The 12,435-nt window shown below is 45.7% G+C and overlaps 1 protein-coding gene across 19 annotated transcripts in view; it reads right to left on the bottom strand.

Annotated features, from left to right (window-relative positions):
• The window catches only part of KANSL3 (KAT8 regulatory NSL complex subunit 3), a 43,625-nt gene that overhangs the window by 6,283 nt on the left and 24,907 nt on the right, over positions 1–12,435 (bottom strand). For 11 of the 19 annotated variants that reach the window (XM_072768151.1, XM_072768156.1, XM_072768168.1 and 8 more), the window contains 11 exons: positions 12,204–12,361; positions 9,510–9,573; positions 8,813–9,013; positions 8,443–8,599; positions 6,826–6,903; positions 4,985–5,176; positions 4,308–4,392; positions 3,750–3,877; positions 2,758–2,867; positions 2,124–2,346; positions 1,656–1,789 (listed from right to left, as the gene is read on the bottom strand). In XM_072768151.1, the coding sequence (XP_072624252.1) occupies positions 1,656–1,789; positions 2,124–2,346; positions 2,758–2,867; positions 3,750–3,877; positions 4,308–4,392; positions 4,985–5,176; positions 6,826–6,903; positions 8,443–8,599; positions 8,813–9,013; positions 9,510–9,573; positions 12,204–12,361 (1,530 nt within the window). Of the gene's footprint in view, positions 1–1,101; positions 1,132–1,655; positions 1,790–2,123; positions 2,347–2,757; positions 2,868–3,749; positions 3,878–4,307; positions 4,393–4,984; positions 5,177–6,825; positions 6,904–8,442; positions 8,600–8,812; positions 9,014–9,509; positions 9,574–12,203; positions 12,362–12,435 lie in introns of all 19 variants that reach the window. The other 8 variants (XM_072768160.1, XM_072768167.1, XM_072768152.1 and 5 more) reach the window with 3 other exon arrangements.

The raw sequence follows: 12,435 nt of genomic DNA, 5'->3' as shown, positions 1-12,435 counted from the left end.
TAAAAGACATACAAACTCATAAGTAATCAGGAAAATACACATTTAAACAATTTCATTTTTCATCCATCAAATTAATAAAATTTAAAATACTGATTTCCATAACTAACAAAGACATAAAAAAATAGGTATTATCATCATTGTGGCTTCAACTGTAAACCAGCAGCTCTCTTTTGGTAGCTCTTGGGGAACCTCTGAAGGTCAATGAGCCAGCAAGTAGCCAGATGTCAGATTCACGTACCCTCCACTTACTAGTCTCTAGACTGTAGAAATCGTTCAGAAACAAGGATGTTCACTGAACCATTATTTTCTGTGTCAAAAGCAAAACAGCCTAACTCTCTATCTAACAAGAGATGGTGAAATACGCTCTCATACATCCACCCAGTGAAACAGGAGGCAGCTACTGACAAGAAGAAGATAGGTGACTATGTAACTCACAGGGAAACATGTCACAACAAGTGTTGTAAACAAAGGCTAGTTACAAAATAGTCCACATTCTGTGATCCCATTTTTGTAAAAAAAACAAACAAAACAAAACAAAAAACACACAAAACAAAACCACCATACAAACAAAACAGAAAACCAGTAAAATAGCATACTTTGAATAGCAAGAAAAATCTAGAAGAATGCAAATCAAACTATTAATAGTGTACATCATCTCTAGGAGCGATATCATGGGAAATTTTCCCTTACTAAATTATGTTATTTCATTAATGTTTGAAGTATTTAGAATAAGTACAATCACTTTTGTAATAGAAAAAAAATTAACAGTAAATAAAGAAAAACACCTCCACTTTTCTCCAAAAAATGTAGGGAGAGCTAACTATGATCCCAATGAGAGCCAGGGAACAATCTCTGCATTCTCCTCTAAAGAGGAGGAGCCAGAAGATGGTCTGGAACAGCTGGGAGCTGTCACGTGTCAGTAAGGAGCCCATCCCTCAGCTGACAAACAGGACTGGTGTGGTGGCAGTGATGGGAACAGAACCAGGCCTTCAGTCACAGTAGCCTGCACAGCACCCTCACCCCCACGAGGGAAGACCAGGGCTGAAACTGCATAGTTAAGGAAAGCACACCCAACTGGACTCCCAACTCTTTTTCTCTTACCTCTCATCTTGGGGTGGCTCTCAGTTCACCCTTTAAGATAAGAAACATTTTACATGAAAAGGTCACAATGGAAATCAGATCAGCTACAAGGAACTGGTGGTCTCTGTGGTTAAGAATGATAGAAACCTAGCATGTTCTACAGAGATGGTAGTAAATGCCAATGGCTAGAATAGCACAATGTTGGACAGCTGGTCAAAGAAAGGCTGTAATGAACTAACTAGCCTCGCCAACCTCTGACTGATGAAGCCAAGAATGGAAGAGAAAAGGAATGGAGAGGGAAAGCAAACAAAACTGAAATCCTGAGCACCCCTACACCTCCGAACACAGTTACATATTTAATCCCTCTCAACAACCCAGGGAGTGCTTTGGAAGAAGAGACCCAAAGAGGTCCATGGCTTGCTCAAAGTCACAAAGCTACAAGGCCCCAGGTCTATATCTGAATTTGATACGCCTACAAGTCCAGTGCACCAGCAGCTCCTCCAATTGGCCAGGTGGCTGGCCCCCAAATTTCCCAACATTGGAGCCCATGTCCTCAGTCTCCCAGGCAGACTCACCTGTGAGCTGGAGGGCAGAGCCTGGGAGCTGGGCTCTTCTGTTGGGGCTGCTCCCGAGCCCATGGGGCTCAGCGTAGTGATTCGGCTCGGTTGGCCACGCAGTGTCAGAGTAATGGTGGTAGGGACCTTCAACCCTGACAGAGAGAGGGGGAAGAAAGGGTTTTAGTCATAGCCTCCACTTTCTTCTCCTACAGAATTTCTTCACATCACACCCCACCCCTTGGCTTCCCGCCTCAGTATCCTCCCCGGCTGGGTCAGCTCCACATTATCAGTCAGTCCAAAAGGCAACAGGAAATAGCTGTGTCCTTCCAACCTCTCTGGGGCATGGACCTACACAGCCGAATCTTTGAGGTCAACACCAGGACCCTGCTGAGTTGGGTTCAACAACATGTCTTGTTCACATAAGATGGGAAGGTCCTAGGGAAAGACCCATATTTAAGAGTCCCACAGCTGTCATGAGAGACTCACCTGATGCTTGGTTAGAGATCTGAGCCAGGCCGGGGAGGCTGCTTGCCAACTTAGCAAGGCCCCCATTGGTCAGCAGCTGGTGGATAGCTGTGGGCTTCCCACCAGGAGTGGCTCCCAAGGAGGAGAGAGTGGTGGCCACAGGAATGGTACGGACAATGGTGCTGGTGCCCGTGGTGATGGCACCCAGGCTCTGCATGGGGGTGGGCAACTTCACGCTGGTGGCCTGTGGGACACACAAGCCCAGGTGATCAGAAGCTATTGCCTAACAGCAACATTCAAGTGTGGAGGGCCCATAGCATTAAAGGCTATCCTATACTGTGCACCTACTACTTGCAAGGTAGTCTTTCACACATTTTCTATATACTATCTTACTTAATCCTCAAAACAACCTTGGAAATACTGTTATTACCCTAATTTTACATATTCAAGGAAATAAAGATACAGAGAAGTCAAAAAACTTCCCCAAGGTCACACAGTAGTGATGGAGCCTTAACCTTTGGTAGCTCTTGGGGGTGAAGTCAGAAGGCTGGCTGTCTTGACCCAGACTCCAGACCCAGTTTCCCTGCCAAATCCAATTAAACTGAGAAGGCCTCCTCCTAACACCTGCACAGACCCATGGGAGGAAGGTGTGCACCTGTGGAGCTGGCCCTGGGGAAGGGTTTGCTGGGAGGCCAGAGGTCTTGCTGCTGATATCCTGCAAGCTGAAGCTGAGGCCTTGAAGGAGGCTGCTGGCTGATGCGGCCCCTAGGAGAGGATATAACACATGTCAGCACAGGCTCAATCTCTTATCCCAAGAGCAGCCATACTCAGCCACCCTCCACAGCCAACTAAAGTACCACTGCTCTTTTCCTGGGACATCCCCAGTGCTCTCGGAAAGATGCCAGGAAGGGCTCCCTGGGCATGCACACTGCATGCCCTCATGAAGAAAAGTATTCTGCTAGACACACTGCCTTGGGTTTGCTCCACATATCCCCACCTGCTCCAAACCACCTGTCTTATGTTTTAGACAGTTTTAGGAAAACCGAAGAGAGCTTGAACCCCACTTTTCAGAAATCTAAATTCCATCCTTTCCAGGGAAAAGGACAGCTTCTTAAGCCAAAAGAATTCCAAATACCTGATTTCATTTCACTACACAGTCGAGAGGCCACAAAGCAAAGAGGGAGGTCCTCCTAAAAGAGGACACCTCCAGAGCCTTGGCCCTTCTGGGCTCAGGTAATCAGCCATCATATGTAGGGTGAGGTGGTGAAAGCAAGGAGACAAGCAGAGGCAGAAAGGTGCCTCGGTTTATGTTTTATTAATGCTAGTACACCACAATCCCCAGTTTTCTGCAATCAGATATGTTTAAAAACACCACAATGAACACAATACACACATCTCCCACCAGCTATTTCTCTTCCTTATAGTACAAGAGATACTACCTGCAGACTGGGGTATATACTCGCTGTGAATATTAAAACCAAGAACTCCCCCACCTCAAAGTTAATTCCAGCTTCACATCAAGCCTCTATGAAAGCCTGCCAACTCAGGGGAACATTCTTTAGATTCAGCTGCTTTCCCAGGACCACCTCCAGCAGCAACCCAAAAGACACTTTGCTGGGAGGCTCAGAATGCTGAGCTACCAGATACCTGGGAGGGAGCTGCCAGGAGAGGTGGCCACCAGACGGCTCTGGAGTGTGTGCAAGGCACCAGGTGCTGTGCTGCTGGACACTGAGGAGGCTGGGCTGGCTGAGACTCCCCCTTCAGAAGCACTTGACCTGGAGACAAAAACAGGAGCTCTATTATCCAAAGGTTAGAGGGCAACAGACCCTGACAACATAGGAAGGGTTCAGAGTGGGGCCCAGCAACGCTTATAGTAATGAACACTAGAACCCAGAGTTTCCTTGTCCCACCTTCTGAATTCAGTCTCTAGTCCTTCTGAAAGTCAGGCCTTAAGTTAAAACTTCAAACCAAACCTTGAAGCAATAGCTATGGGATGCTCTGCAAACTTTAAATAAAAAAACAAACAAAACAAAACAAACCTCTGAGCTAACCCCCTAAAAAAGACAAAGATCCCACTAAGAAAGAAGTCATATTTCCAAACTGACAAAATCCAACCTCCACCATCTTTCCAAGCACTAAATCAACCAGGAAAAAGGTGAAGAGAAAGAAAGGAACAGAGCCAGAGAGGCCAAGAAATAGACTCACTTGGTGGTGGTGAGAAGCCCTGTGAGCTCTTTGGCCCCAGCTGAAGCCTGCCCCAGCGTCATGGTGATGGGCTTCCCTCCCACAGCTGCAAAACAGAAAACACCAAGGTCACCAGTCAGTCCTGGCTGGCCCCTACTATTCAGAGTTTCACAACCTAGGCTAAATGCAAAATATTATGGACAAAGATTGGTCAAAGAAAAATGAAGATCAAGTACAGTAGAATAGGGAGAGTTGAGAGTTCTATTTTTCTTCTATTTTTTAAACTTTCTGGTATATTTTATTTATTTACTTTAAGATTTTATTTTTAAATAATCTCTATACCCAACAGGGGCTCAAACTCACAACCCTGAGATTGGGAGTCACATGCCCTACCAACTGAGCCAGCCAGGCATCCTTGGAATATTTTCTTATCTTTAACTGAAACTGGTAAAGAACAAAATATAATGATACTTTGAATGACCCCTGAGCTCCCTCTGATCCTCGTTCTGCCTCCCCGATCCTAGCTTAGATCAGGTCACTGTCCATGTCTGTCCCACGTGCTACCGCATGTCCTCTCTGCTCCAGGCACATCTTACACTGAAGCAGAGGCTTAGTTGTACAGCAAGTAGTCACCAAGAGAGTAATGTTATGTGGTTTGAGACAGCTCAGTTTTTTTAAACAGGCCAAGAAAAACTCACCTTCTGGAACTCCTCCTTGGGAAGGAGTACAAGGCCCTCCAGCTGTGTCCCCTTGGGAGATAAGGGATACCTTAATCTTCGGTCGCTTGGAGGTCTTACTGCCAGGAAGAGGACTGGAGGGATGATGGCGCTTCAGTTGGACCCTAAGATCTTCTTTCTCTGCCTCTTCCGTTTGTTCTGATGAAATGGGAACTAAGAGATGGACCTGCGGTAAGGTCTTCCACAATCCAAAAAAGCCCGAGAGACACTGACAGCACCAGCATGGGCATGTCTGTGTGTCACACACAAAATCACACTTCAAAGGCAACTGCCAATGCTTCAATCCCACCTCACTCAGGTCCCACCTGTGGTACAAGGCCACCTTGCCCTTTCAGAGGATAGCCCCATCCCCATCCCTTATCCTGTTCTGGAGACAGAAGGTAGGGGGCTCTGAGTTGGTGGGAACAAAAAGAAAGGAGAAGATACCTTAACCCTGCCTACCAAAGGCCAAACAACAGAGGACTCACTACAAGGGACCTAAGCCATGCTTCCTGGACTCAATGTGGTAATTTTCCTGTTTCAGGCCCACCCCACATCACATAGCTGGGGTACAGGAAACATCCCACAAAGCAGTAGTAGAGGAGCACACTACCCAGTCCTCTCTACAGAGGAGATTTTCACAGGCTCTCAGAGTCCTACTCTGTCCTAAGAGCCCAAGGTTGAGTGTTTGGTTGCCAAATGAAGGCAACAAGAAGAATTATTGCCAGGAATTGACACTGGCTTTGAGTAGCTACTAGGTAAAGGAGCATCTTAGCCAAGACAACTTTACTGCTCCTGCCCAAAAGCAACAGGGCAACAATGGCCCATGTCACAAGTAGTCCGCAGGTCATTTGTACTAGTACAGAGAAAGGCCAACTGTTCACACATAGCCTTCCCCCTCCACAGAATCAAACATACTCATCTTGCACATGACCAAGCCTCTCGGAATCTGAAGTTATCCTTCAGGCTTCCTTAGAGATTCCCTTCTCTTTAAAACCAGAAGCCCAGGGATCCCTGGGTGGCGCAGCGGTTTGGCGCCTGCCTTTGGCCCAGGGCGCGATCCTGGAGACCCGGGATCGAATCCCACATCGGGCTCCCGGTGCATGGAGCCTGCTTCTCTCTCTACCTATGTCTCTGCCTCTCTCTCTTTCTCTGTGACTATCATAAATAAATAAAAAAAAATAAAAAAATAAAAAAATAAAAATAAAACCAGAAGCCCACCATAGGCCCTCTTTTTAGCATAGGCAATCAGGGGTAGGGTGGGGAGGAAAACAATAGTCCTATGAGGATGGCAGGCAGGGATGGGGCTCCTGGCCTGGGCCACAGAGAGCTACTCCAGGCCACAGGGTATAACCAGCTAAAAGAATCGCTTAGGGAATAAATGCACTGACTAAAATCAGAATAGGAAGGCAGGTAAAAGGGAAAGGAGCTACAGGTTTTATGCTGATAAGTGGCTGGTGTGCTTGTAGCGGCCAGGATGGAAGCAGGAAACCAGAGGCACAGGGAGAAAAACACACAAGGAAACTCAGGTTCACAGGCAATAGGCCACAGGCACATACAGGAGAAGCAGAGTCAAGAGCCACAGGAGACAAAAAAGGAAAAACCATGAGAGGCAAACAAAGTATGGAGAAAAAGCAAATACTATGGAGGAGTAAGCAAAAGGAGTCAGCCAAGAAAAGAATCAGAAGACAGAAAAAGGAAAAGAGAAAAGAACAGCAGGAAACCAGAGACAAATGAGAGGCAGGATGAGGAAGAAAACAAGGAAGAAGTGGAGAGAAGCAGAGAGTAGAGCGTGAAAAGATGAGAGGAAGAGCAATACTCACCAAAGAGACAGGAGGAGGTGCCGGGAGGAAGAGCTTTCCTCACCAGCATATTTTGTTTCAGAAAAGCAGCAAACTGTGCTGGAATGAATCAGAAAGAATTACAGAATCATAGCCAGCCAGAGAAAGGAGAAAAGGAAAGGGAATAAGAAAAAGACATGAAAATGTTCTAGGAAATGGTCAACAAGGGCTTTTTCCAGAATTACTGTATGGGTTTGAAACCTGACTCCTAGCAGCTCCATGGAATCATGTATAAACTGAAAATAATAAATATACCTGCTCATGGGGCCGTTGCCAAGACTCAATGAGCAACAGCAACTCAAGTGCCAAGAAAACTTTTTTAAACAGGCATGGCAGGTAGTCAGGGCTCCGTAAAAGTTAGCTATAATCATTCCCTCTTGCCTATGAGCCCTACAAAAGCCAGGGCGTTATGGCTGCTGCTCTGTGCCATGATACTCCGGGTCCCATTTCTAACCCAGATCACCAATCAGCCTTCCAGAATTCCTTAGATTTACAACTAATTATCCCCTCCAGAAGCAAGCAGACTACTGACTCTCTGTTCATCAAAAGCCTCTTGGAACATCACCCACCCTAAACTTGGCTCTGGCCACCGCTTAAGAAGATCAGGTCACAGACCACCCACGTGGACCCTAGCAGCCTGCTTTTTTTTTTTTTTTTTGCCTTCAACGATCCACTCACACATGTTCCCTGTTAGCACCACTCTTAAGGACATCCTCATAACAGGCCTGAGTTTAAGTCCTGACCCTTTGGCTCCACTGAAAGAAACACAGGGGAAGTGAGATCAGCTTGCTGTCACCTCTGCATATTTCTACTTGACAGCCAGCTCTTGTGCTACCTCTTTCCAAGTTCCTGAGACTTCCAATGCTGCATGCTCCTGGATACATCACCAAACACAATGCCCAAAAGGCCTTACCTTGGGGCTGCCCAACTGGACCTAAGTGGGGGCAGAGGAAGAGCTATGGTTTCCTTTTTCCTTGCTCACAAAACTCCCTTTTCTATAGCTTCAGTAGCACACTGTTTTCCAGACTCTGATCTCAACCATACAAACATTTCCCAGACTAATCTAAAGCCTATCTGGAGAAACCCCAACAAACTTCATGGAAAGTCCCAGTGTGGGAACCTTAACTCTTCAAGGGCACAACAAAGAAAGGGCATGATGCCAGCTGAGTTGCCCTGGAATCTGAGGAATAAAGCTAATCACCTTCTCCACATGACCTGAATAGTGCCCTGACTGCAGGAGTGGCTAGGCAGGGCCTAGAACAGAAGTAGCTTCCCTAATTGGGAGTCAGAAAAAAAAAAAAAATTGAGGCAAGTACACACGTAGTCAGCTCATAAAACCAAACTTCCCCAGAACACCAAAGCAAAGCTATAATTAGTGGAACTATACAGCTCCACTAATGCACAGACCTTTTGTGATGTCTTACCCTTGAAAACAATCCTTGGTATTCATTGCAACCTAATTTTGTCTGGACAGAAATGTGGGAAAGGGTGCCTCTCCCATGGTCCTGGAAGAAGCTACAGATGCCAATACTTTCCAAATACCACATGACATCACTCTAAAAGATAAACTGAGGGGCCCCTGGGCCAAGGAGCCTATACCTTGGGCTTGTTTGTGGGTCAGCACAGCTTCCGTCCGCTGCACATGTCTCTTCAGGAGCTGAGAGCTCCCAATCTGACTGGACTTCTGGGCAGAGGTCACTGTGGTCACTTTGGTCTTGGGACTTGAGGTGGGGCTGCTAGATACACTGGAAAGATCCTGGGTAGGGTGAGAAGGATAAGAGCTGAGCCAGATATTTGGATTTGACCACCAATTATCACGTCCCCCTGGAATTCCCTGGTCAGAAATCCTCCCCACTAGAACTCAAAGTACTACAGCACTGGGAAGGCAGACAAGCATCCCTAGCAAGTGAAGGAATCAACTCCACAGCTAACTTCCCTAGCAAAAGTGCTCCCTCCCTGCCTGCATCACCTCTGAGCCTGAGGGTGAGGCAGGCAGCTTGGCAGCTGGTGAGGCAGGCCGACTGCCCCGCTCAGGGACCTCAAAGCCCAAGTCTCTGCGGGCTGCATCCCGAGGCTTCTTCTTCTTCTCAGCATCCTGATCCCGAGGCTCAGAGCCCATATGCCCCTCGGCGCGAGTCAGCACTCCAGTCAGAAAGTCCACGATCTCATCCTAGTGTAAAGAGAGGCCCAGACTGCTAAGTCCTCAGTCTAGGGAACAGGAACCTCCCCGACAAGCTCAACTCAATTCAATTAACCCCAGCTTTGGCATCGGGTGTGCCGATCCCTCTCCATGCACACAGAGCCAGGCACAAACCCCAGCCTCAGCCAAAGACCAGCAGTACCCTGCACCCTGACACCTCTATGGGGTGGCACACTGGGGTAGTGTGTTCCCCCACTCCTCCAATAAACCCCTGCTCTGCTGATGCTACATACAGCTTTCCCTTTCTTCCCCTCCCTTTCTCCTTTTCTTTGCTTGATTTAGTTCTACCAGAAGCCCCACTGGATACTCCCACACCCTTCAGAGCCAAAGAAATTGGCCAATGAGATCAAGGCTAAAAGGCTACAGAAAGGCAAGCCTCACTGAGAAAAACACATTAAAACAACTGTGAAAAAATAAATAAATAAATAAATAAAATAAAATAAAATAAAATAAAACAACTGTGTACCTGAATACATCTGTCCACCATGCTCTGAGTCAGCCCCTCTGATTTCTTCTTTGCTTTGCTTATTCTAAAAGACAGAGAGGAAGAAATACTTAAACATTCCATGGCATAATACAGGAGCAAGAATGGATTTCTCTTCTGTGTTTCTTCTTCTCTTCCTGGGCCCAGGAAGGAGGACTATGTTAGCCCTCTAGCAGGTATCACCACCTCTCTGAACCTTAGCTTCCACATCTGAAAAATGGGGAATCATAACACCTCACTCATTGACTTGTGGGGATTACAAAAATAATATATGTAATGAGATCAGTAGAAGAGGAGAGGTGGTCACAGGTTAGTTCTTTTTTTTTTTTTTTTTTTTTTTTTTTAATTTTTATTTATTTGTGATAGGCACACAGTGAGAGAAAGAGAGGCAGAGACACAGGCAGAGGGAGAAGCAGGCTCCATGCACCGGGAGCCCGACGTGGGATTCGATCCCGGATCTCCAGGATCACGCCCTGGGCCAAAGGCAGGCGCCAAACTGCTGCGCCACCCAGGGATCCCCACAGGTTAGTTCTAAAGAGATAACAGTAACTGGCCATAGATGGCTGCACTCCCCTCTTTGGAAGCTATTTTTAAAACCCCTGGCTTTTTTTTTTTTTTTTTTTTTTAAGATTTTATTTATTTATTCATGAGAGACACAAAGAGAGAGAGGCAGAGACCTAGGCAGAGACCTAGGCAGAGGGAGAAGCAGGATCCATGCAGGGAGCCTGATGTGGGATTGGGGCCCGGAACTCCAGGTTCATGCCCTGGGCTGAAGGCAGACACTGAACTGCTAAGTCACCCAAGAGTCCCTAAAACCTCTGGCTTCTGACAGGGGGGTGGCAGTGGGTCTCAGCAGAGAAAAAAACAGGGCCCCAAGTGACAGGGTAGAGAAAAACATTCTGAGCTTCCAAATTCTGAGACCCCAATTTACTAGCTGTTGGCCTCTGACATTGTATAGCATCCTCATCTTACAGATGAGGCCAGCAAGTCCCAGAAGTTAAGCAGTTTTTAGCATGGTTCTTAGCAAAGCATCAAGACTAAATCGAGGTCTCCTAATTCTCAGGACAATACCCACGCACCTTGCAATCACGTTTCATAAGAAGCCTCACACTATAACTCCCACTAAGGTATTCTAACCTCTCATGTTCCCTCACTGCCACGCAACACACACACACACACACACACACACACACACACGAACACACACATATCTATCCTATAGATAAGAATGTCTGAATAACCAACAAAGACAATGTATTTACAAAAAAATATTGCCTTGAACACCGAAGAATTAGACTCTAGGCCCACAAAAAAATGGCCAAATAACAAAAACCAGGACTTCTCTAAACATCTTTGGCTAAGAAACTGACAAGATAGGTAGGAGCAGGTACTTGCTTTAAGCTCACTAGCTAAAGCACACAAATGAAATTAAGCTCTAAGATTGAGCATATTAAAACAAAACAAAACAAAACAAAACAAAACAAAACAAACAAAAAAACCACGAAGCCCAGGTGCCCGGGTGGCTCAGCGGGTTAAGCATCTGCCTTCGCTCTGGTCAAATGATCCCATGATCCTGGGATTGAGTCCTACATCAGAGTCCTTGCCAGCAGGGAGCCTGCTTTCTCCCCCTCTCCCTCTCTCTGCCTGCCACTCTCTCTGCTTGCTCTCTGTCAAATAAATAAACAAAATCTTTTTTAAAAAAGGAAGCCAACAAATGTCACCACCTATTTTTCAGTACATTTCACGAAATCATCATTAAAGACCCTACAGGCAGCCCGTCTTGTAAGGAGCCAGCAACCATCTCAATGACCTAAGATGCCCATTCTAAACTCCAGCTGTTTTTATTCCATAATATATAAAAGGATGTTTAATACAAATGAAACCTATGTTCATATACATCTTCAGTAAGATACAAAATATAAAGAAATGCCTACTCCAGTGAAAGCACAATGACCAAAACTGCATTCACTATTTCAAATTATCTCCTTCCCACAGAGTAACTACTAACTGCAAACGGAGATATAGTAACTTGACAATGGAGAAACCTGGAAGATGCCACCTTCACACATAACACCAGTGATAAGACATATCAACAACATGTATCCCCAGGGAGGATTCACTGAGGGCTTATCATTTCTGGCATTTCTGCCAAAAATGCTATGCTCAACCTAATCACACACACACACACACACACACACACAAAAAAAAAAAAAGTCAAAAACCTAAATTGAGAGACAGCCTACAAAAAAACTGGCCAGAAGTCTTCAAAATGTCAAGATCATGAAAGACCTAGGAATATTACCAAACTCAAGGAGACAAGGCAACTAATAACAACATGTGATCCTGGATTGGATACTGGACAGAGAAAGGACATTAGTGGGGCAATTGATAGTATCTGTGTCTGTAGATTAGAGAATACTATCATACAATGTTAATATCCTCATTTTGATAATATACTCTGATTATGTGAGATGTTAACATTTGGGAAATCTGAGTTAAAGGTACCTAAGAATTTTTTGTACTGTTTTTGCAACTTTTTAGAAATCTGAATTAGTTTAATATGTAAAATGGTTTCCCCTTTCAAAGAAGATTTAGTATCTAATTATATTACCACTTAATAGGCATTCCTCCAACACTACAATATGGCTCTCTCACAGTTCTGGGGAAGCTACACACCTGAGATTATCATCAGCTCCCCCAACCACCACCAAGCTGTTCTCAGCCCGAATCTTCTCTCGGAAATCCTCCATGGCTTCAGGATGACACTGTAAGGAATTCTGCCCAATGACAAAGAGGACTGGAGTCTTCATATCCAAGAGGGGATCATCCACATCCTGAAACATGTATAGTTTTTATAATCAGCCAGTTCCTATTCACTGAGCACTGACCAGGCAAGTCTGCTGAGGGG

This window comes from Canis lupus, chromosome 11 (genome assembly GCF_048164855.1).
Source record: "Canis lupus baileyi chromosome 11, mCanLup2.hap1, whole genome shotgun sequence".
In the NCBI taxonomy this organism is placed as follows: Eukaryota; Metazoa; Chordata; class Mammalia; order Carnivora; family Canidae; genus Canis; species Canis lupus.
Note: the sequence above shows the minus strand (reverse complement) of the source record. Positions and strands in the feature narration are given on the sequence as shown.